We start from the raw sequence: 27,497 nt of genomic DNA on the forward strand, positions 1-27,497 counted from the left end.
GAAAGGCGGGGTGTACCCTGGTGGTTGTGAGCACAGGCCACACTGGCCACCTTTGCCTTGCTCATCCCCAGATCAGCCCGCCCAGACCAGACCCTGACCCTCACCCCCAGCTGCATCCCAAACCCAGACTGGGCTCTTAAGCCTGATCCCCTCACACTTGGGGGGAGACTGCTGTCTGTGCCCTTTATCCTGCAGATGACAGCTGTTCAGAGTGCTGGTGCTGGGGCAGGTGGCCGGGGTGGGAGGCCTGCTTCAGATTACTAGCTGTGCTCTCGGTAAAGCAGAGAGGCTTTCAACATCCACCTCACTGGGTTGCTGTGAGGATGAACGGAGTTCGTGTCTGGGAAGGGGCTGGAAGGAGGCCCAGGGCAGGGTAAGGCTTGTATATCTGTATTATGGCGAGTGTAGTGGGCATTGTTTATTGGGAAAGACAGCCTCTCACCGCCACAGCTTTAGCTCCAGGACAGGCTGTGCCCGTCCTAGGCCCCCATCCCCAGCTGGTGTTCTGTGGTTGCTGGTGCAGTAAAGAGACCCAGAAGGAAGCCTTCCTGCTTCTTTAATTGGTGTAACAGACAATGACACTGTATACAGAGCACACTCAGGCCCGAAGGTGCAGGGGTAGCAAGGGCAGATGGGGTGAGTCAGGACACTGCTCACACATGGCCCAGACAGAGAGACAGGAGGGGGCCGAGACGTGAAGACTGCGACGAGACGTGAAGACTGCGACGGGGTGGGTGGGTGGGCAGCTCAGACCGAGCTGGGAAAGTTGGGGGTGGGGTCTCTGCTGAATCCCTCTTTAGAAATCAAAGAGAAGGCAGGTGGTTGGATATGGGGTGGTAGGCTGAGGCTCAGTCTTGGGGTTGGGGTTGGGAGTGGGACTAAGGCTTCTACTCTAACAGGCCTGGGGTGGGGGTGGCAGTCAGCAAGGCCTGCCTCACCCTTTGGTTACGACTGGTCAGGCCTGAGCCCTGCAGCTCAGCACCCAACGCTGTAAACATTTTTGGTATTTTTAAAGGACTCTGCCCTCCCTCTCTTAGTTTCTGAAAAACTGGTGCTTCCTTAAGAAGAGAATGTGCCAAAAGGAATCTTAAGGGAGGCAGGAAGCAGACCTGGATATAGAAGAGAGACGTCAACGGGGAGGTTGGGCTGCCCATCTCACCATCTATGGCTAAGGGCCGCTGGGAGAGGCCCAGGGGACTATTGCTGTGGTCCTTGGCATGGCTGGCAGCTGGGCAGGTGGGCGGGGAGTGCGGAGCTTGGGGGAGCCGCCCGCTGGGAGAGGCCGAGCCCACTGCCCACACGGCCTCCCCGGGCCAGGAGGCCTCCCAGCCTTTATTGCAGGCGGGCCCGAGACTCTTCAGGTGCTTCTCCGGATGGCTGGTCGCCGAGGCGGTAGGCGAGATGGGGTGACGTGGGACCGACAGAGGAGGAGGCACTGGCCACAGGGGCCCCTCGCCGGGCCGAGCGGTTTCCCGCTGGGGAGCGGAGGGGGATCAGGTATTGCACTTCCATTGCAACACTTATATTAAAACTTGGTCCATAAAATAATCGTTGCTTTATACATAACGCCTGAAACAAAAACAAAAAGCTACATCTTAAATATGAACAAACCCTGAAGGTCCTATCCCTCCAGAAATTTTTCTCTGCACAAAATAAATAGCTTTCATTCTGTATAGACCCACTTTGCGGAACATTTACACGACCCTTTGGCTGTACATATCTACACACGGGAGAATGTTAACATCAATCTGTGTGCCTCCCCATCCCAGCCCATGAGGCCCTGAGGCCCGTATCCAGGTTGGCAGCAGCTTCTCAGAGTCGGAACCTGGCCAGGCAGCTCCCCCGCCTTTCGGAGAAGGTGGAGGAGCAGCAGAAGGGCCACCCGGAGCCGAGCGCCACAGCTGAGATCGTGGTTGGTTCTGGGGAGGGAGGGCTGATGTCGGACCCAGCGTGCAGGACAGCGTGGTCCTTACCAGGTGGGGAATGGCGTCGTGGCTGCCTGCCCTTAAGCTAACGAAGCAAGTTGTGGCTTCTTAGATTCGGCATCAAAACGGAATTGGCATTAAAAAAACCTAAGTGTGTGCCCCACTCACCCCAGAGTAGAAATTCAGTGGAATTAATGGGGGTCAGGTGAGGCAGGGACCCCATGCCCCTCTGCGTGGGCAGGGGGGCAGGGCCCCGGGACCCAGAACCAGGCTGGACTCCGTCACAGTGCTGGGTGTTTTCATGTGGAGGGGCTGCGCTTGGTACTGAAAGAGTTAAGAAAAGGAAGCAGCCAAGGATTGCTCATTTAAAAAAACCTCATAGAAATCAGATTGGAGAAGTAGAAAGGTGTAGAAACGCAGGAGAGCCGAGGCACGTGGCCTTGACTGATGGCAGGCGAGGAGTGGAAGAAGAGGGTGGGCCCGGGCAGGCCCAGGAGCCCGAGGCGTGGCTCCTCGGGAGCCGGCTCTGGGCCTCACCAGCCTCGCCGCCGAACTGGGTTCCAGGTGGGGCAAGTGGACAGGTAGGCAGGGGTCCGGGGCTGTCACAGCGCTGGCGGGCCAGGCGGAGCTGCAGAAATTAAGATATGGCCTTTCTCTCCTTGCACGAGGGTTTGCCGCCCTGGAGCCTTCTGTGTGGCAATAGGTCCCAGATCAGCGAATGTTGGCTTTTCATGCATGTCTGTAGCTACAGGAGATGGTAATGGATCTCCGCTCTCAAAAATCAGTGCAAAACCAGTGAGGTTGAACAGTTGAGTAACTCGAGTTAACAAGAAGCAGGCTGTCCCCCGTTGGAGCTGCTACCAAGTGGAAGGGGACCTGGGGGTCAGGGTGAGCTAGTGGATGGGAGGTGGCGGGCTGGGCCCGGGCCCAGGCCTGGCATCGGGATGTTGGGAGGTCAATGCAGGGCAAATGTCTAGGAGTGCCTTCTGGGCCAGTCCACGTGGGGAGTTCTGGTCCCTCTGTCATCCTGGGACAGGTCTTCCTGCAAGCTGGAACCCCTCAGACCCTAGGACACGAGGCAGGGCTGGGAGGGCTGTGTGGCACGGCCTATGTCCTCCGCCAGGCCCTGGGACAAGCTTGTCTCCAGCCGACATCGTGTGCCCAGGCCAGGCCTCCTGGCGGGGCTGGCCGCCCTGGCCTAGCACCATGGAGTCCACAGCGCCCCACTCACGGTGTCCTACTTGGGGCCCGTGGCTGCCCCTGGCTCAGGCCGGCCGGCCATGGTGCGGCCCCAGCAGCCTGCTGCTACGCTCATGCTGCGTTGTCCCCGCTGTTCGCCATCCACCTGGCTCTGTGTCCGATCATGCCGGTGGCCGGGCCCGCTGGGCTGGGCGGAGATGGTGCGGAGCAGGTGGTTCCGGGAGCGCAGGAAGTCGCCCTGGCCCGGCAGGCCGAAGCTGCCTTTTCGCAGCGCCATGCGGGTGGCCGCGTTGCGGGCCGGCCGCGCCCGGTGGTTGTACTTGAGCTGGGCCAGGTGAGCCGCGTAGCCGTCCGTGATGAACTGCAGGGGAGGGCAGGGAGGGGAGGGCTGTCATGGGCCGGCTCTCGGGCCCGCCCGCCCGCCCCGCTGCGACTCTCCTGCTCACCTGGCACTGCTGCTGCAGCTTCTTGGTGGGCCGGCCCACGATGTAGATCTGCATGGGGGACAGGCTGATGGAGCTGTAGACCGCCACGTCCTTGGTGGAGCCGTAGGCCGCGTGCACGCGCAGGTGCAGCTGTGGGTGAGACTGGCGTGGGCACGGGCACGGTCCTCCCGCCCCCGCCCCTCCCCTGATCCCTCGCACCTGGGACCCACCTCGGAGATGAGCAGCTTCAGGAAGTTGGCCTTGTGCCGCAGTGGGTCGTGCACCAGGCCATCGCAGAAGGACACCACGCCGTGGGGGAAGTTGTGCTGGGCCAGCCACGCCACCACCCGCTGCTTCTGCATGTCAGGCCGGCCCGTCACATAGATGATGAGGTAGCCCAGGTCCTGCCAGTGCCTGGGTGTGGGGAGGGGAGGCCTGGGTGTCCCACGGTTGCCCCAGCCTCCCTCCTGGACCACCCCGTCTCCTTGCCCAGCCACTTTCTCCTTGGGCCGGTGGAGAGTGTGTCTGTGATCGGGCTCAGTAGAAATAGCAGCAACTGTGAGGACAGTCAGCCAGCCCGCCTGGTCCCCAAGGGTGCCTTCCGCGGCAGGTGTAACTGGTTTTGCTGCGAGCCCCACTGCTCACGTGAGGAACTGAGGCGTCCACATCAAGATGTCATGCTGCTAGTTAGTGGCAGTGCTGACTCGGTGAGCCCCTGCCAAGTGTCCCAAAGCCCTCCCCAGCTTGGCCTCCAGGAGCTTCCTGCCCCTGAGCCTGCCCACCGTGCCCTTCGGGGTCACTCACCGCACCACGTCCACGGCCCCGGCCCGCACTTTGGGGTCGCTGCCCATGATGGACACGCTGGCAGCAAAGGAGCCATCGATACTGAAGACTACGAACTCCGTGCCCTTGGGCAGCACGGTGATGTAGCTGTCTGCAAACGTGTGGTCTCCCCTGGGAGAGGGAGCACGTCAGAACCCGCCAGACCTTCTTCCTGCCCCGGAGGTGGCCGACCCGGCCTGCTCGCTCCCCAGAGGCTCTCACCTGACCACCATCTTGATGGGGTAGACGCCCACACCCAGGCGGTGGGTCTCGGGGATGGTGTAGGAGACCCGCCCGCTGCTGCTGGTCACCAGCGTGTCCAGGTACAGCCATTCGCCTGAGGGTGGCTGCGTCATGATGTGCACGTCCACCTGGGAGCCAGGCGAGCCGGTCAGGAGGGGCTGGGTGCCTGGCCTCCCCAGCCTCCACTCCCCAGCCAGCGGGAGGCCAGGCAGGGGCTCCTGCAACCTCTCCAGGTCCTCACCTTCTCCCCGGTCAGAGTGACCATGTCCAGGGGCCCGTACATGAACCGGCCCGTCAGAACCTGCGGGCCATCCTCGTTGGCGACTGCGTCATTGATCCGGTGGTTGGCGGTCACGTTCTGGGAACAGGAGGAGTGAGGCTGGGTCAGGCTAGGGGACGGAAGGATGGCTAGGATCTCCTGGGCCTGGTGCGTGAGCACGGGGCTTAAAGCCAGATGGCCCAAGTTCAAGTCCAGCTCAGCCCCTTGACCTACATGGCCTTGGTGCACCTCCCCATCTATAAATGGGGAGTAGCTCCAACCTCACAGACTGAGGATTAAGAAAGATAGCACGTGTCTCTGTGACTCGGTCTCCTCGTCTATAACAGGGTGTCTTGTGAGGATTCAGCAGGACAACAGATGTGGGGCCCCCTCACCCGCAGCTTCACATGGGTCCTCTTGCGCTGCCACTTCTCTCTTGGCTTTGAGGGGGTGAACACCGAAACCTCCTTGCCGTCCAGCTCCAAGATGCTTGAATTGTCATGCCTCATGACCTGGGAGGAGGAGAAGCAGGCCATGGGGCAATCTCAAGCCTGTGGCTGCCTGTTCTAGGAGGGGGAGGCCAGTGGCCCTAGAAGCCAGAAACGGGAGCCTGCGAGGGGTCGGGGGACACTCTTCAACCCACTACAGTCCACCCTCTGGTCCCCCCAAAGTCACGTCTCATGAATGTGCACATACATTCACCCCATCCCAACATCTGCGAGGGTTCCTCCATCCTGCTTGCTCTGTGGGCTCAGGGGAGCCCCCACTGCCCTCCTCATCTATGGAATGGGGCCATATCAGTGGTGGTGTGACTCGGTCCTCGTGTGAGGCCCAGGGGTTCCTGGCGGTGGGCCCGAGGGTACCTGTCTCAGCAGGAAGGAGACCACATCCGTTGACTCCCAGTAGCTGGCGTGGAAGAGGTGGGGCAGGGCCACCGTGGGGAAGGCTGTCAGGGCGTCGGGGCAGTACAGGGCGTAGTCAATCCGCTTTTGGCCCCACCACTTTGCTGCAACTGCCAGGAGGAGGGCCTTGACCGGACTGCCCCTCAGAGGGCTGCCAGGCCCGGCAGGCTGGGCTCAGCTCGGAGACCAGACCCTCCTCCGACCAGGAAACAAGGGCTGCAGCCAAAGCGAGCCACCTCCTCCCCGGCTGGGTGACCGAAGGGAGCAGGGAATGTGCAGGACTCCAGGAGAGCATGCAAGCAGCCAGAAGGCCTGGGGATGAGGCCGGCAGCCTCCATGGAGAGCATGCACTTGTGAGGAAGGAGCATGTGGAGTTAGGGGGAGGGGACATTCCCGGTTTGGAGGCAGGACTGACTATCCCTGGTCCCGTCACAGATTCTGCTGACCCCCTGCCCTGGGCCCTGTCGCTGTCCTCTCCAGGCCTCTCCTGGCCCCCATCTGCCCTGCAGGCCTCAGGCCAGTGACAGGCGTTGTCAGGTGAACCCCAGGGCAAGGCCTGATGTCCCCTCAGCACCTGGGAGCCTGCAGGCCAAGTGTCAAGGCCTGGGTGTAAATCCTGGCTCCCACTCGGGGCTGGGAAACCGCCCTAGCCCCAGACAAGGGTTAGAAAGTGCCTTTCTGAGGGCTGCACGCAGCTGCTGCTCAGTAAAGTGGTGCCTGACGGGGGTCAGGGCTCTCCTGTGTTCTGCCCACAGCCTGCTTGCCACACAGACAGCCCCTTTGTCCTCACTCCGGCCAACTCCAACCCCTCCGCCTCCTCCCCGGATCTGAGCGCTCCCAGCCCAAGCCTCTAGCTCCCTGGTTAGGCCTCAGCGGGCAGGGCCTGACGGTGAGATATGCCTGGAAACGGTGAGGGACCCCAGTTAGGGGAGGAGAGCGTGTGTGGATGGAGGCCACGTGACGCCCGGTACCTTCTCTGGTGTCCAAGTCAGGGAGGCGGGGGGCCCGCTCCAGGCTGGGGCTTGCCTGCCCGGCCTGCGGGTGGGGGCCCGGGGTAGTGGGGGGTGGGGGGGGCAAGGCGAGCAGAGACAGGCGCCTGACGCTGGGGGTATGGCTGAGCGAAGCCGGGGCCTCTGAGAAGCAAGAACAACGGGGAAGGGGTCAGTCATGCTGGGGCCACCAGGCTTCCACCACAGGCCAGGAAGGATGCTGGGAAGAGCACCAGGCTCCCTGGCCCTCCTCACGGAAGGATACTCATGCCGGCCTTGGCTCAGGCACCCCTGCTCAGCCAGACAGGCAGCCAATCACACGGTGAGGGAGGATGGGGGGGCAGATGGCCTTGGGGGCTGAGAGGGGGTGACCTGGGCTCCATTTCCAGCTGCTGAGAAGCTTCTGAGGAGCCAAGCAGCAAAGGAGGCCACGGAGGGGCGGCCACAGTGAGATCTCACCTCCCCGGCTCCCCTCAGCTCCCATCTGGCTTGTCTGGTTCTGCTTGCTGGTCCAGAAACAGCCCAGAGCTTCCTCCTCAGGGAGCACCAGCCCCCCGGGGCTAGGACCCCTCCTCCCAGGCCCATCACCTCCCACCTGGACTTGGCCCCGCTGGGCTACCGCTTCGAACGCTCCCTCCCTCCAGAGTCCTCTCTGGACATTTGGGGCCACTGTAGGTGTTGGGCAGCACCCCGGTCACTATCCACCTCGAGTCAGTAGTGCCCTCCCCAGCTGTCTCCAGACACTGCCAACTGTCCGGAGGGAGTAGTGCAGACCCCCTACTAGGACAGAGGGGAGGATGTAGGGAGGGCAGGCCCAGGACGCTGCTGCACTCACTCTGGGCAATGCTGGACGCTGTGTAGCTCTCGGCCATGCCCGACACCTGGCTGGCAATGCTGATCTCACTGGCTCGGCGGAAGCCTCGGGTGGTGGGGGCTGCGCCCGGCGAGGAGGGGGCCGCGTGCTCTTGAAAGACTGTGTTGTGGGTCTGGAGTGCGTCCGCTGCAGGTAGACAGAGACCAGAGACCAGTGGGTAAGAGAGGGGCCCCCAGCGCAGGCCCCCGGCCCCCTGAGCAGCGGGAGGTAGGGCCCAGCGTGCCCTGGGCTGGGCGGGCTGAAGCCGCGGCCGACACCTCCAGCGGCAGGCGAGCGGTGGCTTCTGAGCGCAGCTGGCAGTGAGGATGGGACCAAGCGTGCCAGGGCCTGCCTGCTCAGGACTGAGAGGGAGGGCACAGAGCTGAGGCGGGACAGAAGGAAGGGCTGGGGCAGGGACGGACAGACGGACTGACAGAGACACAGTAGGCAGGGAGACAAGGCAGCCAGGCTCACGCCCCCCCTGGCCACCCATTTGACCCAACACACTGATCTTAGCTAGCCCTCCCAGCCTCCCGGGCTCACCCTCGCGGGGCCTGACCCGCAGAGCACTGTAGCTGGGTTTGAGGGGCGCTAACAGGAGGGCGTGAAGTGGTCTCTGGGGGATACCCAATGCTGGGCACTGAGGATGAGGCAACACCCCCCCCCCCCCCACATCCCTCACACGGACCACATTGAGCCAGCCCTGAATGGGTGTCTGGGGACAAAGGCAGGTGCCGAGGGTTCAACCAGGCCAGGGCAGAGCAGGGAGAGTGGGGCTCGGCTAGAGGACCCACGTGCAGATGGGGTACATGAGGTGCTTGAACCCCCTCAGGGAGGAAAGGAGTGGGACTCTGGAATCAAGCCCTCGCTGGGACCAGAAGCTTCTGTAGGGGAGCCGGATGGATGAGGCTCAAGGCCTCACCCCATCTCCTGGCTGCCCCCACCAGCCTCACAAATGGGAGATGGAGCCTTTGGACTGACACCCATGCTAGGTGACCCCCGCACAGCTGCTCCTCCCTCTGGGCTCCTAGGCTCTCGTTGTGCAGAGAGGAGGAGCCAGGGACCAATCCCTAGGACTTGTCCTGTCTGGTCTCTGTGGGACAGCATGGTCCCACAGACTCCAAGTGGCCAAGGAGGGCATGGGAAGTCCCTGAGGACCAGCAGTCAGCCAGCGAAGCAGACGCCACCACGAACGGGGGTGTTACACACACTCAGCAGAGCCCGGGCTCGGGCGGGGCCCATCTTGACAGGTGAGCGCGGGAACGGGGATACTGGTTTCCAGGAAGCCGTCTCCTGGGGGGAGAGGGGCCAGGGGCCCACCCTCCAGGACCAGCTCGGGGTTTCTCTGCACTGTCTCGACTGGAGGCAGACGGGAGAGAACAGAGAGGACAAGAACAGACACTCGCGTGGGCAGTCCAGACACGCTCCTCCGACACAGACACGTGGGGCTCCTTGAAGACCAGGACGTGACAGGACGCCGGGACACACTCGAGGGCAGGAGGATGGGGGCTTCCCGGGAAGGGCCACGAGTGGGTGATGCGCAGCCCTCACCCAAGTACCCTGCTCTGGACCTCCTTGCCGCCCACTGCCATGATGGGTCCCCACACAGCTCTGCCTCGGGCAGCGGGGAGGGGGTCCTCGTCCCAGTCTGCCCCCTGGCACCTGGGGTGAGGCCCTGACCCCCTTGCTGGGGTGTGTGGGGCTGACGCACCCCCGTACCTATACCGGGTACCCAGCTTCCGAGAGGAGCTCAGTGCAGGCCGCCCCTTCCCGCCCGGCAGGGGCCCCGGCGCCTCTCACCCAGCAGCGCGGAGCAGCCGTCGCCCAGCGGGTAGCGCTGGTATCGGGGGATGCTGAAAGGCGGCAGGGCGTGGAACCTCCGCTCCAGCAGCGGCTCCAGGCGCGAGGCAGACGGGTCCGCGGGGTGGAAGAGGTTGTAGACTTGCTGGCAGGCGGGCCGCAGCTGGAAAACTGGGGGCAGTGGGGGGGGATGGCAGAGCCCTAAGGAAGCGGGGTCTAGAGTGGGGGGTGGGCATCCAAAAACCTGTCTCTGTGCTTTGGTATCTGTCCGTTTATTAACCAAATTTGTTTTAAGTTGAGCAGAGAGGAGCCCTGGGCTGTGCAATGGGGCTGCTACTCCGAGCATGTCATGGTTGTTGGGGCGATCAGGTGAACGTAAGCATCAAGAGCAGTAGTAGACATCTCACTTTTAAACACACACACATAGGAACAGGTGCTATACTTTTTGAACCGCCCCCCACCCCCATTTAACACAAAAACGTGGGCGACCTTCATTTCAGCCCTGCAAGTTCCCCTAACCCATCTTCCACTGCGCGTATCCTCCATCGTGGGCCGGGCCAGGATTTAGCCAGCCAGCCCCCCTCCGTGGACCAATGTTTACAGTGGTTCCGGTGTCTCTCGATTACAGATGATGTCGCCATATGTCACTGTCCCTACATCTCTGTCCACTTATATATAAGCCGCCTCTGACTTGCTCTTGGGCAAGTGTCCATGCCTCTCTGAGCCTCAGTTTCCCCCTCTGTAACCTGGGATGTAACACGGGCCCTGCACGGCTCCTGTAAGGACATCAGGGCTCTCTGGGCCACACTGGCTGATCCTGGGGTCACCTTGCAGGGACTGCTGCTCTGACAGGCTGTTCAGCCGGCATGTCACACCTCCCTGTCCCTGTGGCCGTGAGGAGGGTCTCTGGAGCAGGGTGGCCATGGCCCTTCTGGGACTGGGAGGTCAGGCACCTAGGAGGATTTGGGGGTGCCTGGCTTCTGATCTCTTCCTTATGGGAAGACTTTGGGCCTGGGAGACTGGATCTGTGTCCATCTGATACCAGGGCAGCCCCTTCCCTTCTGGACCTCAGCTCCCAGAGGGGCCTTGAAGATTAAATGGAACAGCAGGGGTCAAGAGATGGGGGCAGAGACTGAGCTGCTGGAGTAGGAGCAAGGGAGAGCAGTGAGCCTGTGCTGGGGAGGACAGAAATGAGGCTGATGCAGGAAGGGGCCTGGGATGTGGCCATGGCCTTGTGACAGGGGTCCACTGAGACCCTCTACCCAGTTCATATACCCCCTACCCTGCCCTGCCCGTGCAGAGCTCTCACCATCCAGGGAAGGGATGACGGTCTTCCTCAAGGCCAGGACGAGCCCCAGCGGGCACCCGAAGAGGAAAAGGTCTGCGATCTCAAAGTCAAACTTCCCCACAGCCCCTGTGCCGTCCAGCATGGTGGAGCTGCTCGAACGGCGGGAGCTGGGCTCATTCCTCAGCACGCTGGCATGGAGGCTGCAGATGGGGGGCCTCGTGAGGTCACACCACACCTCTTCTCAGCACTGTCTTGCCCTCAGCCTCCCAAAGGAAGACCCCCCCAGGGGTCGTCAAGCCCAAACGAGCCTTGGTCCTTGAGCTGGCCTGCAGATGTGGCTGCCTAGTACCTGCTGGGACCCCTCTGGTGACAACCAGTCCCAACCTCTCTCGGGGTGCCACTGCCTTTGGGATAGCCACCCTGATCGGTTCTGCCCCTGGCTCTGCCCCACCCCTGGACAAGCTGTTCCCTTGGGCTCAAGATGGTCCTTGGAGTGTACAAGACCCCAGCGGTACCCAACAAGCCACTTTCTCCTGGCCAAAGAGCCACAGCCCAGCCTGGCACCCCACTACCCTCACGTCGGCCATCGGCACGACCTGGTTCACGTTCTCGTTCACGTCCTCAATTCTGAGGCATCCCTCCCTCTTGGGAGTCCCCCTCCTCCCCTGGCCACGGGTCTCATGGTCTGACCCTTGGGCCCCGCCGGCCTCACCCACCTGGACAGGAAGGCCTGGTGCTGCTGGATGGTGTCCAGCTCGTAGGTGGATGAGTCACTCCTCTTTCGGGGCAACTGCCTTTTGGGGTCTTCGACACCGTTGCTTCGGGGGATATCAATGTTGCTGCGACTCAGGTGCCGACTGCTCTCCAGGCCACCGCTGCCACTGCCGCCATGTGCCGCATTGACCAGGGTGCCGGGGGACAGCAGGTCAGTGTCCTGGAACAGCCCCATGCAGGCTCACTGCCCGGTGGCCACTGGCCTGCGCCCTGCTTCAGTGCTCTCCCTCCCGACTCCAGGCCCACTGGCGACTGCCCAGCCGGCCTCTCACTGACACCGGAGAGGGGAAAGCCCTGTCCCCCGGTGGCCCCTCTGTCCCCGCAGGCTGCTGGCTGAGTCCCAACAGCTTCCGTTCCTGCCTGAACTGGCCACCTGGGTCTTTGTGACCTCTCACGGATCTCGCTGCCTTGCCTGCCTCCCTCCCTCAGGCCATTTGCTGCTCTGCAGTGGAGGAACCTCAGATCCTCTCTTGCTGGGAAGCTCAGAGGGGCTGCCTGCTGCACCTCCTGGAACCAGACCCTGGCTCCCTGCAGTGTAGACCCTGCTCCGCTGAGGCCTCGTGCTCCAGGCTTGGTCCCACTGCGGCCTTGTGCTCCAGGCTTGGTCCCGCTGCAGCTGCTCACCAGCCCCGTGCACCCACCTGCCCCATGCACCCACCCCGTCGGCTCTGGGCACCTGTGCTGGCAACGTGCACCCTTCCCTTGCCTTTCCCTCAGGCCTCGGGGAGGTTTGGAGCTAAGGGTTGACACAGTTTCCATCCTGCAGCTCCCCTGCTCTGCGGGCTGTGGGAAGCCAGTACCTGCACGCTGGCCACGCTGCCCCGGCGGCTGCTGCTCTGACTCTCAGACACGGGCTGGTTGCTGTAGCATAAGGCATCGAACGCCAGGATGCCCCCGACGCAGTCCCCAATCAGGCAGACCTAGAGGCGGAGAGGACCCAGAGGCCTGAGTGCCCACCCTGCTTGCTGGGGTGCCAGCTAGGGAGGGGCCGTCACCCCCTGCCCTGCGGGGCTTGTCTGCCCTTTTCCTGCCCCGGGACTCACCTGCCCGTTGAAGGTCATGCCCTCCTGGGACTTGATGAAGTCCCCGTAGGCAAGGTTGGCCCGCTGAATCACTGCGGCGATTGCCTCCTGGTACTGGGGTGAGGAGGTGGCCAGCAGGGGCAGGGCAGCCAGGGGGATGTGGTCCTGGCTGCTGGACAGACAGCCTTCATCGTGGCTGTAGGGGCTAAGGCTGGGGGAGGGGGCCCGATCAGGGGAGAGCAGGCAGCCTCAGCCCAGCCCCAGGGGCCCCTCTCCCCGACCAGAGCAGCAGGCTGGCCACCTGGGAGCCTCAGCTGTGACTTGGCCAACCTCATGGGGTTGCTTCTGGGCCAGGCCCTGGAACGCTGGGTAATGGGGCCGGGGAGAAGGCCTTGTGTCTCAGGGTCAGGTCAACATCCCCACATCGCAGACACGGCAACCGAGGCTCAGGCTTGGGCCCAGGCCCCTCCTCTGTAAGCCCATCTGCATAGGTTTTGTCACGTCAGGACAGAACGGGCTGGATGGTAAGTCTGGACATTTAGATGGGCATCCTGACATGGGGGGATAGCCTGGCCCTCGGGGCCACGTGCTTTGGGGTAGGTGGGCTGGGTCCTCTGCACTCACTTGGAGACGAGGGCAAAGGCATCAGAGCAGATGGGCGGGCAGGGCACCAGGCGGATGGCAAGGCGGCCCAGGGCGCTGGGGTAGTGCACACGCATGACGGTGTCGAACACGGTGGCGATGGTGTTGGCGTCGCCCTGCTTGGAGCTGGGGTCCCCAGCGCCCGTGTCCAGGATGGTGCCTCCGTGCAGCACCAGCAGCAGCACGTGGATCTTGGAGGCCGGCACGGCCAGGGGTGGGCTGACCTCGTCCTGCGCGGGTTGGTGGGGCGTCAACTCCCCGGGGACTCAGCTCCTTGCTGGGACCCTGTCACCCCAGGGGGAGGCCCATCTGGCCCACTGCTCCCTCTCTGAAGCCCCATTTCAGTTCCTCGGCTACAGGGCCTGGTGTTGGCCACCCCCCCCCCCCAAGGCCGAGATGGTCCCTCTCCTGCTTCCCATGAGCAGCCCTGCTCCCTCCCACTGGCCAGCCTGCCCGGGGCCAAGGATGAGCGTCCAAAACACAGATTCCACTTCCCATCAGGGGGCCCAGGCAGCAGTTTCTAGCCTTGGCGAGGAGGCATGGGCCCATCCTATGTGGGCCTCTGGAGCCTGCCTGCCCTCCGTGCACCTGGGCCAGGGCAGCCTCAGCCTCGGCGGGTGGGGACCCTGGGCACTGGGCCTGCAGCTCTGAGCTCTCCCTCATCTACATGGGGCTTCTCTTCTGTCGCCTGTGTTCTCATTCCCAACATGGTCTCCAAGCATCTTAGAGCAGGGAGGGAATGCAGGTGTGCCTGTCTAAACCCCCTAATTTGGGAGGGGTTAAGAAACCCACCTCCTGCTGGTCAGGCCTGCATGTGAGGTCAAAGTGAAACCCGAGATTTGTACACATTTGCACGGGGTATGGGACTGTTCTATTTACAGCTGAGGTGGTAGTGGCCCAGAGAGACCAAGAGACTTGTCTAATGTCACATAGCACACCAGTGCCAAGCTGGACTGGAACCCAGAGCTTCTGCCACAAGTTCAGTGTTCTCCTGCCAACCCCGGCTGTGGCCCCACCCCCAGGGGCCTCTCTCCACCTTAACTTCTGGTGTGTGACTGCGGGAGCTAGGACCAGGGCCCAGGAGAGGCCACTGGTGAGTACTTGCCATGCCCATATTAGGTCCAAGCATGTGGGGGAGGGGGCCTGAAGCCATCTGGAAGGCCCATGTTGGGACAACTGGCCCTGAACTGGGCCACTGGATGGTGTGCAAGGGGGGCAGCAGTGGGACCCAAGTGTCAACACAGAGCCCGGTGGGGAGGGGGCGGTACAGGCCCTGCTCCCAGGCGCTGGTGAGGCCACCAGGAAACACAGGGATAATGCGCCGGCCCAGGAGCCCCAGGGCAGAGAATGGGAAGGCAGGCTGGTGGGCTGTACGGGGTCTGGAGGCGAGGCAAGACGGGGCTGCCTCATTCCCGAGAGAAGGCTGGTCATTGGCCAGTTGTGGGCCCCAGGGCCTGGGCGAGAACACACGCCCGGCAGAGCGTGGGAATGATTTCAGTCCCCACATGAGGATTGCCCACCCCTGGCCGGCCTGGGCAGGAATGAACGCACAGCCCAGGCAGGGCGGGGCCAGCCACCGCCCAGACCAGCAGCCAGGAGGAGCCACATTGCCTCAAGGGCTTATCAACACAACACAGCCAGGCGCAGGGCTCAAGGAAGGAATGTCTCAGGGCAGCCTCACCATCACCCCGTTAGGGAGGTAGAGTCCAGCGGCCCTCAGAAACCCAGGACAGGCAAGGGTGGGCAGTGAGAGGCCTGTGCCTATCTCCTGAGACCCAGCACTGGAGGCTAGGACTGTTTAGGGACTCCCAGAAGCCAACTGGAGACACGGCTCTCCTCCCATTCGTGCCTAATACTGGGGCACACCCCACCTGAGACTCAAACCTTGTAGGAACAGACCCCATGGGAGGTGCAATATGGCAGTGGGCCTGGGAGCCATGGGGCCAGCTCTGGAGAGCCAGGGGGTCCCTGTCAGTGTCTCCATAAAGCTGTGCGCCCTCCACGAGGCGGGGAGAGGAGGCTCCGGTTTGGGGGGTATTGCCAGCCAAGGGATCTGACTCGGGATGGCCGTGCCCCAGAACTGGTGCTGGGTTCCAATGCACATCCCGACGCAGATCTAGAGCCCGGGGCCCCTTCTGTCCCTCCTGAGGGGCCGTCAGAGCTGTGTGCGCCCTAGGTGGGGAGGGGGCTCCGTCTGCTTTATCTTGCCATTAACCGGCAATTGGAAATCAACTTCCCTTGTCCTGGTTTGCCTTCTAGAAAAGCCCACATTGACCTCGGACCCCAAAGTAGAAAACCCCAAGTTGGGGAGGGTGGTGGGGATGCTGCTCCTCCTCCCAGCACCTGGTCCAAGCTCCCCAGGGGGTCCCGAGTTCCCGGAGGTGCCGTCTCCACCTCCTCGGGCAGCTTGAGGCGAGAGCAGTGCGGTGACCACAGTGTGTGACAGCCCGCTCGGCCCTGGCTCCTGCCCCCAATGCAAACAGCTCTGACCGCCCACAGCTGGAGGAGGAGAAGGGGCGTGAGCCCCGTGCAAAGAACCCCCCAAGCGGACACAGGCGCTCTACCAAGACAGCTTTATTGGACACTGAGAGCCCTGCAAGGCCCCAGTGGGGCGATGGCCGCTCACATCTGCCTAGACGGCTTTCGCTTCCTCCCCTTCCATCTGATTTTCTTCAGCAAATGCGGAAAGGCTGGGTACAAGGTGAACATCTGTTTTGTGGTCTGGAATTTACAAGTTTCTCCTTTCACTTTCCGCAGGCGGAGCTGGGTCAAGGCCTTCTTTGGGGGCCGTCTGCAGTCCTTCTTGGTTCTCAGGGATGTCGGGGCAGGGGGTAAAGGAGCCCCCAGGGCTCTCTCTGATGGCGCCTAGGCCAGTGAGGATGTGAGGCGGTAGGTGCCGAGTTCTGCCTCTACAACCCCACGGGACCGTCCTTTGAGCTCAGCCCCCTCCCCCTGCAGGCCGGGGGGCCACGGCACAGCCCCTGGCCCTCTCCCCCACGGGCACCCACCTCGATGATGTTCAGCTGCTCCACACTGGAGGCCACCCTGAATTCAGGGGCGCTCTGGCGGTACAGACCGTCTGCAACACAGAAGCAGTGGGTGCTGTGAGCAGAGGGGCAGCCGGGCAGCCCCAGGCCCACGGGACAGAGGCAGTGACCCTGACAAGTGAGGCCCTGGGTACCGCCCCCCCACCCCCGATGCCCAGCACTGCACAGGAGCTGGGTCAGAGAGGAGGGGCCTGGTCCCTGCAGCCCCCTTCCCCAGGCCCTGCAGCACCTCCCGCCCCAACTTGGGTACCCTGTGTATCTTCCGGCTCAGGGCTTTCAATTTTGTCCATGAGGTCATTGGAGTTCCACTTGGTGATGTCCTTGGGGAATATTTCCTCTGAGTCAGACAGGTCCTCTGGGGAGGAGGGAGCAGGGCTTCAGCACCCACTGGAGCGCAGGGACTGGGGGGCGCGGGGAGGCCCAGCTGGGGGGTCCCGTGCCTCTCTGGCCTATATACGCCCCCGTGCTTGCTTCTGCCCCCCTCTTCCGTAGCAGGATGAACACATGACTGACACCCATGGGGTTTCAGCCTGACCTTTTCTAAAAATTGTGATAATGTTCACGTTACATAAAATTCACCATTTAAACCGCTTTAAGGTAGCCTTTAGTACATTCCCGACGCTGTGCAACCACCACCTCCATCTGGTTCCAGAACATTCCCACCTCCCCGAATGGAAACACTGTGCCCGTTCACAGTCGCTCCCCATCCCTCTCCCCCAGCCCCTGGCGACCACCGATCCACTTCCTGTCTCTATGGGTTTGCCTGTTCTGGACATTTCCCAGAATGGAATCATTCAACGTGCGGTCTTCTGTGTCTGGCTTCGCCCCCCGCGCGCCATATTGCCAAGCTCGCTCCGCGGTGTGGCAGTGGCAGTGGTGCTCTCCTTTCTACGCTGCAGCCTCCCTCCCTGTGCGGATGGACCACACTTTGCTCCCCCGCCCGTCAGCTCATGTTGCTGACTCTTTTCAACATGCACAAGCGGACAGCCCCGTTAGCGGTCAGCATCCACCGCTCCTGCTTCTGCTTGTCTGAGAACTTCAGCCTGGGGCACTGCTGGGCTGGAGGCGGCCGTCGGGGTGCTGGGGGCACCGGCCCCGTCCCTGGCCCCGCAGCCCGACCGGTGCTCCCCCGGCCGCTGCCACGCTGGCATCTCCTGCTTCACTAACTCGTCTCTCTTCCAGCTTTTTCTACAGTTTCTCCGTTGGATGTGTGTTTCCCTCCTGTCAGGGACTCACAGCCAGGACAGCGTGCGCCTCTTCTCTGGCTGGGGTGGGGTGGGGTGCCCGAAACACCTTTCTTCCCCCTGGGGAGGCCCCGGGAGCAGACGGCAGCTCAGGAACCACCTCCTACCCATTCTAGCTCCCCATCTCAGCTCCCTTCTGCCTGGACACTGCCTCCCCAAGTTCTCCGTGAGGACCAGCCCATTAGCTGAAATAGCATAATCGGTGGCCCCTCTGCCTGTTCCAGGCCACGGCTGCGCGTGGCTCTGGCCTGCCTCTGCCCTGCGTCGTGTCTGTGCGCAAGTCCCTGTCCCCTTCCGAGCCTGTGTCCCGCCTTGGAAACCACAAGCTGGAAACCTGTCTCCACAGGCCTGTCTGCCAGTCGAGAGGAACGGCCACGGTGTGAAGCTAGTGAGTGTTTCAGTGACGTTGACCCTTGAACAACACGGGTGGGGTGCCGACCCCCCCACGCTGTCAAAAATCCACGTCAAACTTTTGATTCCCCAGAAACTAAACCATTAAGAGCCTATGTTGACCAGAAGCCTTACCGGTAACATAAAGAGTTGATTAACACAGATTTAGTATGTCATAGGTATGATATACCGTATTCTTACAATAAAATAAGCTAGAGAAAACACAGTGTCCTTAAGAAAATCATAAGGAAAATACATTTACGGTACAGTACTTATCAGAAAAAAATCCATGGATTAAGTGGACTTGTGCAGTTCAAACCCGTGTTGCTCGAGGGTCAACTGTACCCGCATCTTCCCAGCAAAGGGGGGTGATTCAGCACGCTGTAGCCTCACTGTGCTTATTTGGGGATTGGTGGGAAAATGGGCACTTCACGTCTTTCCTGCTTGTTCGCCTTTGCTAAGGTGTCTACGTTAGATGGACATCCACTTAACCAAGAAGAAAACAAGGTCGTTCCAAAGATTTAGAAAATTATAAGATGCCACGCTTTTGTGAAGCTTCTTGTAGACAAAAACTCACATGTGGCACAAAGCCCCCATCTGAGTGTGAATCCATCTTACATCCTCGTACGTGGCTGGGGTGAGCCTGAGGCCCCCGAGTCCTGGTGACCGCATCTCAGCCTCGGCCTTGGCCTGGACCCTCTCAGATCCTCCCTCCCACCCCCGGGAAGAGCCACCTACCATGAGCGTCGAAATACTCGTCGTCTGAGCTCTCGTCTGAGTCCCGGGCGATACTTTGCATCCTCCACTCGGAGATGCTGTGGCGGGAAGGGCTGGCTGGAAGGCAAAACCGCAGGCTGACCAACCAGCCAGCTGAGCTAGGCCAAGCAGCCGGAGGTGATGGTGCCGGAGCAGGGCCAGGAGGGCTCGGGGAGAAGGGAGAAGGGAGGGGTGGAAACTCCTGGAAATTTCAAGAAGGTCCCTCCCAGCCCGCCTGGCACAAAGCAGCTGTGTCCCGGGGAGGACAAGGAACTGGGAGGGTATCGGGTATAAGGACAGGACAGGCAGTCACGCAGGCCGGGTTCCGCTCCTGTGCTCTCGCCTGGGGTCTGCCCCTGGGTGGGGGGGGGGGGAGGGGAGCCCCTGAAATTCTCCAATAGCAGAGCAGATAGGGCTGCAGGGCACTCTCAGGAGGTGAGTGACAGAAAAGGTGTCGATGTATATACATACAGAGAGCCCTTCAGCACAGAGGCAGGCAAGCCTGGCGTGGGGAAGCTGGGTTTGCAAAAGAGACTCCTGGCTGTACGTGGGATACCCTGGTTTTTTCACACAGCCACAGCACTTTTGCCAAAGTTCTCCCGAGAAAGGCATTTCTCAGGATCTAAAGGTTTTTCATGCTCCTTCAGCCTGGCTCCTGCCACAGGAGCAAAGAACCTTCCTGGGCGTGCTGGGGGTACCCACCCAGACTCCTTCTCCTCCTGGGAACCCTGGCTCCTCAAAGCTGTAGCCATCTGAGCCCCAGGAGAGGCTGGGAGCTGGGTTCCACATGGCCAGCCTGTCTTACCTGGGCCTTGCAGATGAGTCTGGGGGCACCTGCTGGGCGGGGGGGAGGCACCCTGGGCTCACTCTGAGCTGGGGGGCTACCAGCAGAATGGTTCTGACTCCCACAGGTGTGGCCCACAAGGTTGGGAAGCAAGAGTCCATGTCCAGAGTCAGAATTATCTGGCGGTGGCAGGGGGCTGGCTGCCGTGGACGGGGGTGAGGGCTGTCACTGGGGTAGAGACCCCCACCTGGAGGAGGGTGGAGCTATGCGCCCCGCGGCTCACCTCCCCGCTTGGAGGACCGTGAGGACTTGGAGGACGTGGACCACTGTTTCTTGAGGCCCCGGCCTGCCAGGGGTTCCCCGCTGCTGCTGCTGGTCTGGGGGGCCTCCCCCGGGACCTGGGCCTGGCTGGTTTCATCCTTGGCCAGCTCTGCAGCCTCCTCGTCATCTTCGTTGAACTGGGCCATCTTGCGGGACAGCATGAGCTGTGCCTCCTTCTCCAGCTCCCGGATGTTCTCCATGTTCAGCCCGTACCACTCGTCCTGCCAGCACCAGGCCTGCCGGTGGGCCCTCACCATCACCTTCCGCAGGCCTGCACGCAGGCAGTGGTGGGGGCGGGGGTGGGGGAGACAGGAGAGACCGGCAGTGTGAGCCCCCAGGGCTGCGTGTGGGCTGGGAGGTACCTCAAGGTTACACCCATTGTGTAGCTGGTTATGGACAAATCACGTCCCCCTGTGCCTCGGTTTCCCCACCTGCAAATGAGGGGTCTGGCTCACAGATGGCATCACAAGGTTCTATAACTGGAGCAGAGGGGCCTCCTGAGGGAATGTGGCTGCTCAGAAGCCACGATGAATTTGGGGGGGATTCTTGCCCCAGGGGGAGCTGGAGGAGGACTCCCTCACCGTCTCCTGTCTCAGTGTCTAGTATACTTTTGCTGCCGAATTTCCACATGGAAATCAAGTTCCAGTTCAAAGTGAGTTGGTCCTTTTTCCCAAATAGAACATATATACATATAAAATAAGATACAAAATAAGACAAAGTAAGATGCAGAAGAATATATCATGCAAGCCAAATAATGAAAATGAGATCGCCTTCAAGGTATAAAGGATAATAAAAGAACTTTAGGGACAGAAGGCAGAGGAGGGTTGCCTTGGGCTGGGGGTGGGCGTGGGGGTGACTGTGAACATGAACAAAAGACTGGGGTGATGGAATGTTCTAGAACTGTGTGCACGATTCTGAAGATACTGCCACTTATAGAACTGTCCTCTCACAGGGGCTAAGTGTATGGTATGTAAAATTAGGCTTCGATGAAGCTCGCTAAGAAAACACGAAGAAAGAGAGCATTTCTACCCACACCACCCAGTGAGGGAGCAGACGCAACCAGAAGCAGGGAGCCCTGGGATGGCCCTCCTGCACACTCTCTCCTCCCGCTTGGCCCAGCCTCACTTCTGTGTTTGTCACTTACTGTCCTCTCTCGTTGCAGCCCACAGACGTGCTTCTCTACACGACACGTTAGGCTGGCGTGCAAGTTGTTGACATTCCCATGTATGTGCCATGCTGTGTGTCTTTTCCTGACACTTGCAGGGTTTTTTGGGTGAGTTTCAGGCTTGTTGCTGTTCGGTATTTGTTTGCAATATCATTTTATTTATTCCTCCTTTTGCCATTGGGCCTTTGGCTCACTTTCATTGATTGTCCACTTAGCTTTTACAAATCTGCTGCTCTGAACATTCTGGAATGTGTACAAGAGTTTCTCTAGGGGGCAAACTCGGGAGGGATGTCACTGGGTCTCGGAGCATGCATCTTACACTTTTCTAGAGAGAGTCGAGTGGCTTTCCAAGTGGTCAGGCCATGTCATGTCCTCAGGCTGGTCTCTGGTGACCCTTCCTGGCTCAGGCCACTCTGCCTCCCCCCCAGTCCTTCCTAAATCCCTTCACCCTCTGCTCCCAGGAGGGTGCCCTCCTTCAGCCAGGACTGTCCCTGTCCGCCAAGTCCTGGGCCATGGCCTCAGGCATGCCACCCTTGGGTCCCACACTGAAGAGACCGTCTGCTGGGACGCCCCTGGCCGCTGCTGCAAGAATATCAGCTCAGACCTCGGGCAGCTGGGACGGGAGATTTGGGGTCTCTGCTTCTTCCTCTGCAAGCGGGGGCAGGAGGGCATGGGTGTTCTCGTCAGTCATTGTGAGCTGACAGGACACACATGACACATACTATCAAGAGTGTGGCTCTGTTCATATCTAAACAAAACCCTGGCTTTTGGAGTCAAAAGATATCTGCCCGGATGCCACTCCTGGATCATGAGCCTTGGGCCGGGCTGGGCCCTTGGCACTGACCTCATGCCATGACCTAAGGGGCAAGTAGGGAGCTGAGGGTGCTAGGGGTGAGAGGAGCCCCAGGTTGGGCCCATTGGTCCCATGTGTGTGAGGGCCCCATGCTGTCTGAGACCCTCTGCCCCTGCAAGGTCCAGCCCACGGGGGAGGCGGAGCTGGGGTCAGGGCCTGGGGCAGGTGAGCAGCAGGGAGGCTGTCTCCTGGGGCTGCTCCCCCTCAGGGGGTCCGCACTAGATGATACAAACCCAAGCCAGTCAAGATTGTCTGGGGGCAAGCCTGGGGCTTCTTAAGGGGACAGCCAACATACACTGCCTGTCTCCTCTAGGTGCTCGGCCAGCAGTCAAGATACACCCCGCGGGAAGCTGCACAGGGCTTTGGGTCGTCTTTCGGGAGTAAGAGGGAAATGTCAAATCAGAGCTAGACGCAGAAAGAGGTGGCGGGCACAGGCGAGCTCACCCGTGTCGTGGATGAACCTCTCGATCTTGGACTGCATGCCCCAGTAGCGAAACTCCACCTTGCAAAGCTTGTAGGCACACATGATGGGGAAAACCTGCTGCTTGTACTCCTCGATCCAGTTGTCAGACAGGGGCCCCCTCTGCGTCTTGATCGAGTGGAACAGCTTGGGGTCCTCTTCTGTCTTATACTCGTTGGGGGGCACGGGGTCCTTGACGATGTCGATGAAGTCTGTGGGGAGAGCCTGCTAGTGGCCCCTTCTGCCCAACCTCCACCCCACCCCACCCAGTTCAGTGCCCTCCCCGTGTGTCTCCCTCCCACATAGCCTCACAGGCCTCTGGGCCTCTGCAGGGCGGGACACGGGATGCTGCTCTGGGCCACCGTGACCTTGAGCCCTCCCGCCCTCGGGGCCTGCGTCCTCCCGCAACGCCAAGCAGATAAACCAGGTGATGAGCTGAGGAGGCATGGGGAGATGAACTTCCCCAGAGGACGTGGGGTAGGAGGGCGAGGGTGGCGGGGGTGGCGAACAGAAGAGAAGGCCAGGAAAAGCTTCTCAGAACAGGTGGTATTTTAGCTACAGGAGTGGAGCTGTGAAGCCAAGGCGACCCCACAGCCCAGGATGGGAGAGTCTGGGAAGCCACGAGAGGGTCTGTATGGGGGGACGGGATGGGGAGGCAACCTTTTCTCACCAGGCTGGGCACCCAGCGGTACCCCGAGGGCGAAGTGGCACCACACTCTACTTCTACATACATAGTGGCTTCAAGCAGCCTGGCTGCTAGGAACCCCTCCTCAACCAGAAGGGAGGAGACCGGCAGGAGGTGTCGGACCTGAGCCGGTCCTGAGAGTGGGTAGTGGAGGCCATAGGGCTGGGTGCTGGGGAAAGAGGACCGGGGCTGGTGGGACCTGGCTCAGTGTGGGGTGGGGGGGCCAAGAGGAATAGCAGCAACTCTGGGAAGGACCTGGACCGTGCCACCTCTTGTCACATGCTACTTCCTCCTTCGTGCCCCTCCCAAGGCATGCATGTGTTACACAGGGCTGGGACACACTTGGGGTACATAAATCCCAGGACAGTGTGTGGCTCAGAGAGCCCCTTTCCTGGATGTGTGGGGATGATGGCACCTGGGGGCTAGGCCCTGGCCAGGCTCCGGCTAGCTTGTCTCCCCATTCGCCGGCCTGCTCTGAATCCATGCTGTGGTTTGCAGACATAGACGTGGGCTCCACTGAAACCAGCAAGGGGTCAGGAGCAGCCCAAGGGCAGTGGCATTCAGGAGGGACGGACGTCCTTTCTGGAGCAGACCACATGCGCGGCCTGGGTGGGCAGGCAAAGGCCACCAAGGGGAGGGCTGGGATGTGGATGAGTCATGTATCACAGAGACTTAGGAGCCTTGCAGGTGGCCTCTGGAGGGAGCTCAGGCCATGTCTGAGGCCGGCTGGACCTGAGCTGGTGGAGGGCCTGTATAATGCTGGGTTGTCCCTCCTATTGCGGGTAGAATGTGTCCTCCCCGCCCAAATTCATATGCTGGAGTCCTGACCCCCAGTTCCTCAGAATGTGACCTTATTTGGAGATAAGGCCTTTAAAGATGTAATCAAATTAAAATGAGGTCATTAGGGTAGGAGGCCCTACTCCACTATGACTAATGTGCTAATAAAAAGGGGAAATTCGGACACAGAGAAGCACACGCAGGGAGAACGCCACATGAAGGGGAGGGAGAAACTGGGGTGATGTGTTTCCAAGCCAAGGAATGCCAGAGATCACCGGCAGCCGTCAGAAGCCAGGGGTGGGGCCCGGAAGAGACCCTTCCTCAGTGACCCCAGCAGAAGACAACCCTGTTGACACCTTGTCTCCACTTCTGGCCTCCAGACTGTGAGACAACGAGCTTCTGTGTTTAAGCCCCCTATCTGTGGTCCTTTGTTGCGGCAGTCTGGGCAGGCTCATAGAGCTCTTAAACCCCGGTGGGGCCTGAAAACTCCAGCAGGAGGGAGGGGGCCAGGTGAGGGGTCCCAGGGTAAAGCCCTTCATGCCCATCAGAGGCTGCCTGAGAGGGTGATCCCGGGGTGCTGGCAGCCACGTCTCCAATGCGAGTCATGCACCGGCCTGCAGCACCCCCGCAGTGGCTCACGCTGTAGGGCCCGGGACCCACAGGTTGCCGTCCAGTGGGCTGTGAGCTGCAGGCGGCCCAGAGAGGTGGTTCGTGTGGCCTGCATGTGTTTATTTAGGTATCGGAAGATTTCACATGCAAATCCTGATTTCTGCCTCTCTCAAAAAAGACTGAACACACGGGTCTGTCTCCTCATGACAGAGTCAGCTGGAGGGCAGCAGAACAGAGGCCACCTACCATTAAGGGGACACAGCCCCCACGAGCCCGCTGCACTCAGGCTCGGCGGTCAGCCTGAGATGGCCCCCCGAGCACACATCTGCACTTTGGGGAGGGGAATGCCTTGATGGGATGGAGGGAAGGGGCTTGAGTGGGAAAGGCACCTAGCCTTGGTGTGCACATCAGGAATATGGGGCCAAAGAAGTTGGTCCTGCCTCCCCCAGGGCCCTCATGCTTGCTGGGACTCTGACCTCCCCACCCAGGACAGGAGCCAGTCTGGAACCTGCCAGGCCCGGAGACCAGGGGCAGAACCAAGGGTCATGCAGGCAGGGAGAGGCAGGGAGCAGCCCTACGGGGCTCCCCCTGCCCTGGCGTGGGAGGGCTGTGGTGGTGGTTACCGATTGTCAGCTGGTTCTTCTCCACAGGAGACAGGCTGAACACGTTTGGGTTTTCTCCAGCATCCGTTTTATAAAAGGTTTCGATGTCAATGGAGAATTTCTCCACAAAGGGGCAAGTGAACCTGCGTGTGGAAGGGAAGCATTTGTCAGGACCAGCGGCTTGCAGGGGTGGCTGTGGGATGGCCGGGCCAGGGCCTGCTGGACCCCACCAGGCAGGAGAGGGAGAAAGGGCTGGAGTGGTGGCCGAGATTTGCCTGTCCTGTCTACCTTGGGAAACTTCCCCCTGTCCCGAGAACTGCCAAGGCCAGGCTGGGGGGTGTGGAACGTGTTTAGGGGGAAGAGGGAGACATTACAGGAAGCTGCCAGAAGCCCTATGGCCATCGTCCACGTGTAAGGCACGGTAGGGACACAGGCACAAACGGACGTGCCCTGAGCATGTGGTGAGCGTGAATGCAGATGAGCACTCTGCGACATGCACCTCCCCAGCCCCCCACCCCCGAGCCACCAGGTCTGGCAATAAGGCAACAGCCCCTGTCTCTCGGCTGGAGATGAGCTCTGGAGAAGAAAGTGCCTCTGGGAAGAGGAATAACCTCAGGAGATCCTCTGACAAGCCCCAGGTCCTCATCCAGTGGGGGAATGAAGCCCCGGGGGACTCGCGGGGACCCCACCCCCAGCGAGGTGGGCGGCCAGCTGGGAGCAGTCCCCTGTCTGTTCTACTAGCTCCACTGGGTGGGTGAGGGTGGGGGCATGGAGTGAAGAACCTCCTTTCTTGGGAATCCAAAGCAAGCCCTGATCAAAGTGGAATATAATAAAACAATATCACAGGTGCTGACGATCTTAGGGTTGCAGGGAATCTCTGGGCCATGTGGTCTGTCCTTGGTTCGTGTTTCTTCCCAGCTGGTTGGTTAATGGTCCCGCATTGCCAGGTGATCATTAACAGGACTTTGTATCCCCTGAGCCTTCCCAGATGGCAAAGGGTCTCAGGTGGCCCTCACTTGCCTCACGCCTTCCCGGCCTTCCCGGCCTCCTGGGGCAGGTAGAGAGGTATCTAGGGGTTGACCCTCCCCTCTCCTGCCTGTTCCCTGAGGATGGAGGCTCCTGGAAATGGAGGGAAGCCACCCCCAGGCTTCCTTCCCTGCCCGACAGCTCAGGGTGTGGGGAAAGCCCCACCTGGTTCGGGTGTAGGGGTAGGCATTCCAGGACTCCTCGACCACCCTCAGGGCCGCCTTGGGCAGGATGGAGCGGAACCAGCCGGGGATGTGCATGCCCACGTGGTACACCTTGTGTGTGTACTGCCCAGAGCCGCCGGGGCCGTCCGTGTATGGCCGGTTCTCCAAGATCTCCACGCCGCTGCCTTCGCCATACGTCTCGTTCCGGCTCTTCTTCTGCGGGGATAAAAGCACCTGTGGTTGGGCTGGGGCCAGAGCACTCTGCAGAAGGGAAGGGGCTGAGGAGACCAGGCCCAGGGGCGTTGAGAGGAGGAGGGGCTTTGGCCAGCCAGGCTGGCTTCTCCTGTGTCACTTCTGGACCCCCAAATCCAGGCCCAGACTCCACGTGCCCCAGCACTCCTACAGGAGACTAAGCAGACCGTGGTTTCCCTCCGAGCACCAGCACTGCAAGGGCACGCTCCTGGCTTCTGAGTCCCGCCAGTCCCAGGACTGACAGTGTTCTCAAGATCAGAAAGCAGGTGAGGGGCAATGTTCCTTCTACTCAACATTGTCCTGCAGGTTTTAGCCCAAGATATTAGTCAAGAAAAAGAAATAATCAGAGGCACTCAAATTGGAAAGCAACAAATAAAACCACCTCAATTTGCCAATGACATAATCTCATATACAGAAAATCCTAAAGAATCCCCCAAACCTGTTAGACATAATAAATAAAATCAGCAAAGTTGCGGGATACAAAATCCACACACGAAAATAACCCATGCAGAAAGGAAATTAAGAAACCATTTCCATTGACAAGAGCACACAAAAAAATAAAATAGCTCGGGTAAATTTAACAAGGTGGTGAAACGCATCCATGCTGGAACTATAGAACATTGCCAAAGGAAAATGAAGATCTAAATAAACGGAAGGACATCCGTGTTCATGCACTGGAAGATTTAATATTGTTAAGAGGTCAATAGTCCCTAAATCCCCAAGATTCAAAGCCCAATCTACAGATCCAATGCAATCCCTGTCAAAATTCCCAGCGGCCTTTTTTTTTTTTTTTTTAAAGATTTCATTCATCCATGTGACAGAGAGACAGCCAGCGAGAGAGGGAACACAAGCAGGGGGAGTGGGAGAGGAAGAAGCAGGCTCTTAGTGGAGGAGCCTGATGTGGGGCTCGATCCCAGAACGCCAGGATCACGCCCTGAGCCGAAGGCAGACGCTCAATGACTGCGCTACCCAGGCGCCCCGTCCCAGCGGCCTTTTTGGTAGAAATGGAAAAACTGATCCTAAAATCAGGAAGGATCAACAAAGGATCTCAAAAAGCCAAAACAATCTTGAAAACAAAACAAAGCATAGTTGGAACAATTTACACTCTCCTACATAAAATCTTGCTGCAAAACTACAGTAATCAAAACAGTATAGTATTGGCATAGGATAGATCCAAAGAAAAGGGTCGAGAGCCTAGAAATAAACCCATTTATCTAT

At 60.3% G+C, this 27,497-nt stretch overlaps 1 protein-coding gene across 14 annotated transcripts in view; it reads right to left on the minus strand.

The window, feature by feature from the left end:
• Positions 1-539: 539 nt before the first annotated feature.
• PITPNM2 (phosphatidylinositol transfer protein membrane associated 2) overlaps positions 540-27,497 on the minus strand; it is a 133,897-nt gene continuing 106,939 nt past the window's right edge. For 5 of the 14 annotated variants that reach the window (XM_057305744.1, XM_057305748.1, XM_048221367.2 and 2 more), the window contains 24 exons: positions 26,029-26,243; positions 24,859-24,980; positions 22,149-22,376; positions 19,649-19,957; positions 18,564-18,659; positions 16,442-16,546; positions 16,153-16,223; positions 13,127-13,374; positions 12,524-12,713; positions 12,281-12,400; positions 11,423-11,640; positions 10,728-10,906; positions 9,419-9,589; positions 8,828-8,977; positions 7,601-7,765; positions 6,748-6,909; positions 5,738-5,886; positions 5,270-5,386; positions 4,857-4,973; positions 4,595-4,743; positions 4,355-4,504; positions 3,781-3,964; positions 3,572-3,700; positions 540-3,486 (listed from right to left, as the gene is read on the minus strand). In XM_057305744.1, coding sequence (XP_057161727.1) covers positions 3,163-3,486; positions 3,572-3,700; positions 3,781-3,964; positions 4,355-4,504; positions 4,595-4,743; positions 4,857-4,973; positions 5,270-5,386; positions 5,738-5,886; positions 6,748-6,909; positions 7,601-7,765; positions 8,828-8,977; positions 9,419-9,589; positions 10,728-10,906; positions 11,423-11,640; positions 12,281-12,400; positions 12,524-12,713; positions 13,127-13,374; positions 16,153-16,223; positions 16,442-16,546; positions 18,564-18,659; positions 19,649-19,957; positions 22,149-22,376; positions 24,859-24,980; positions 26,029-26,243 — 4,068 coding nt within the window. In that variant the 3' untranslated portion in view covers positions 540-3,162. Of the gene's footprint in view, positions 3,487-3,571; positions 3,701-3,780; positions 3,965-4,354; positions 4,505-4,594; positions 4,744-4,856; positions 4,974-5,269; positions 5,387-5,737; positions 5,887-6,747; positions 6,910-7,600; positions 7,766-8,827; positions 8,978-9,418; positions 9,590-10,727; positions 10,907-11,422; positions 11,641-12,280; positions 12,401-12,523; positions 12,714-13,126; positions 13,375-15,705; positions 16,010-16,152; positions 16,224-16,441; positions 16,547-18,563; positions 18,660-19,648; positions 19,958-22,148; positions 22,377-24,858; positions 24,981-26,028; positions 26,244-27,497 lie in introns of those variants that run through there. The other 9 variants (XR_008956980.1, XM_057305749.1, XM_057305746.1 and 6 more) reach the window with 9 other exon arrangements.

This window comes from Ursus arctos, unplaced genomic scaffold (genome assembly GCF_023065955.2).
Source record: "Ursus arctos isolate Adak ecotype North America unplaced genomic scaffold, UrsArc2.0 scaffold_34, whole genome shotgun sequence".
NCBI classification, from domain to species: Eukaryota; Metazoa; Chordata; class Mammalia; order Carnivora; family Ursidae; genus Ursus; species Ursus arctos.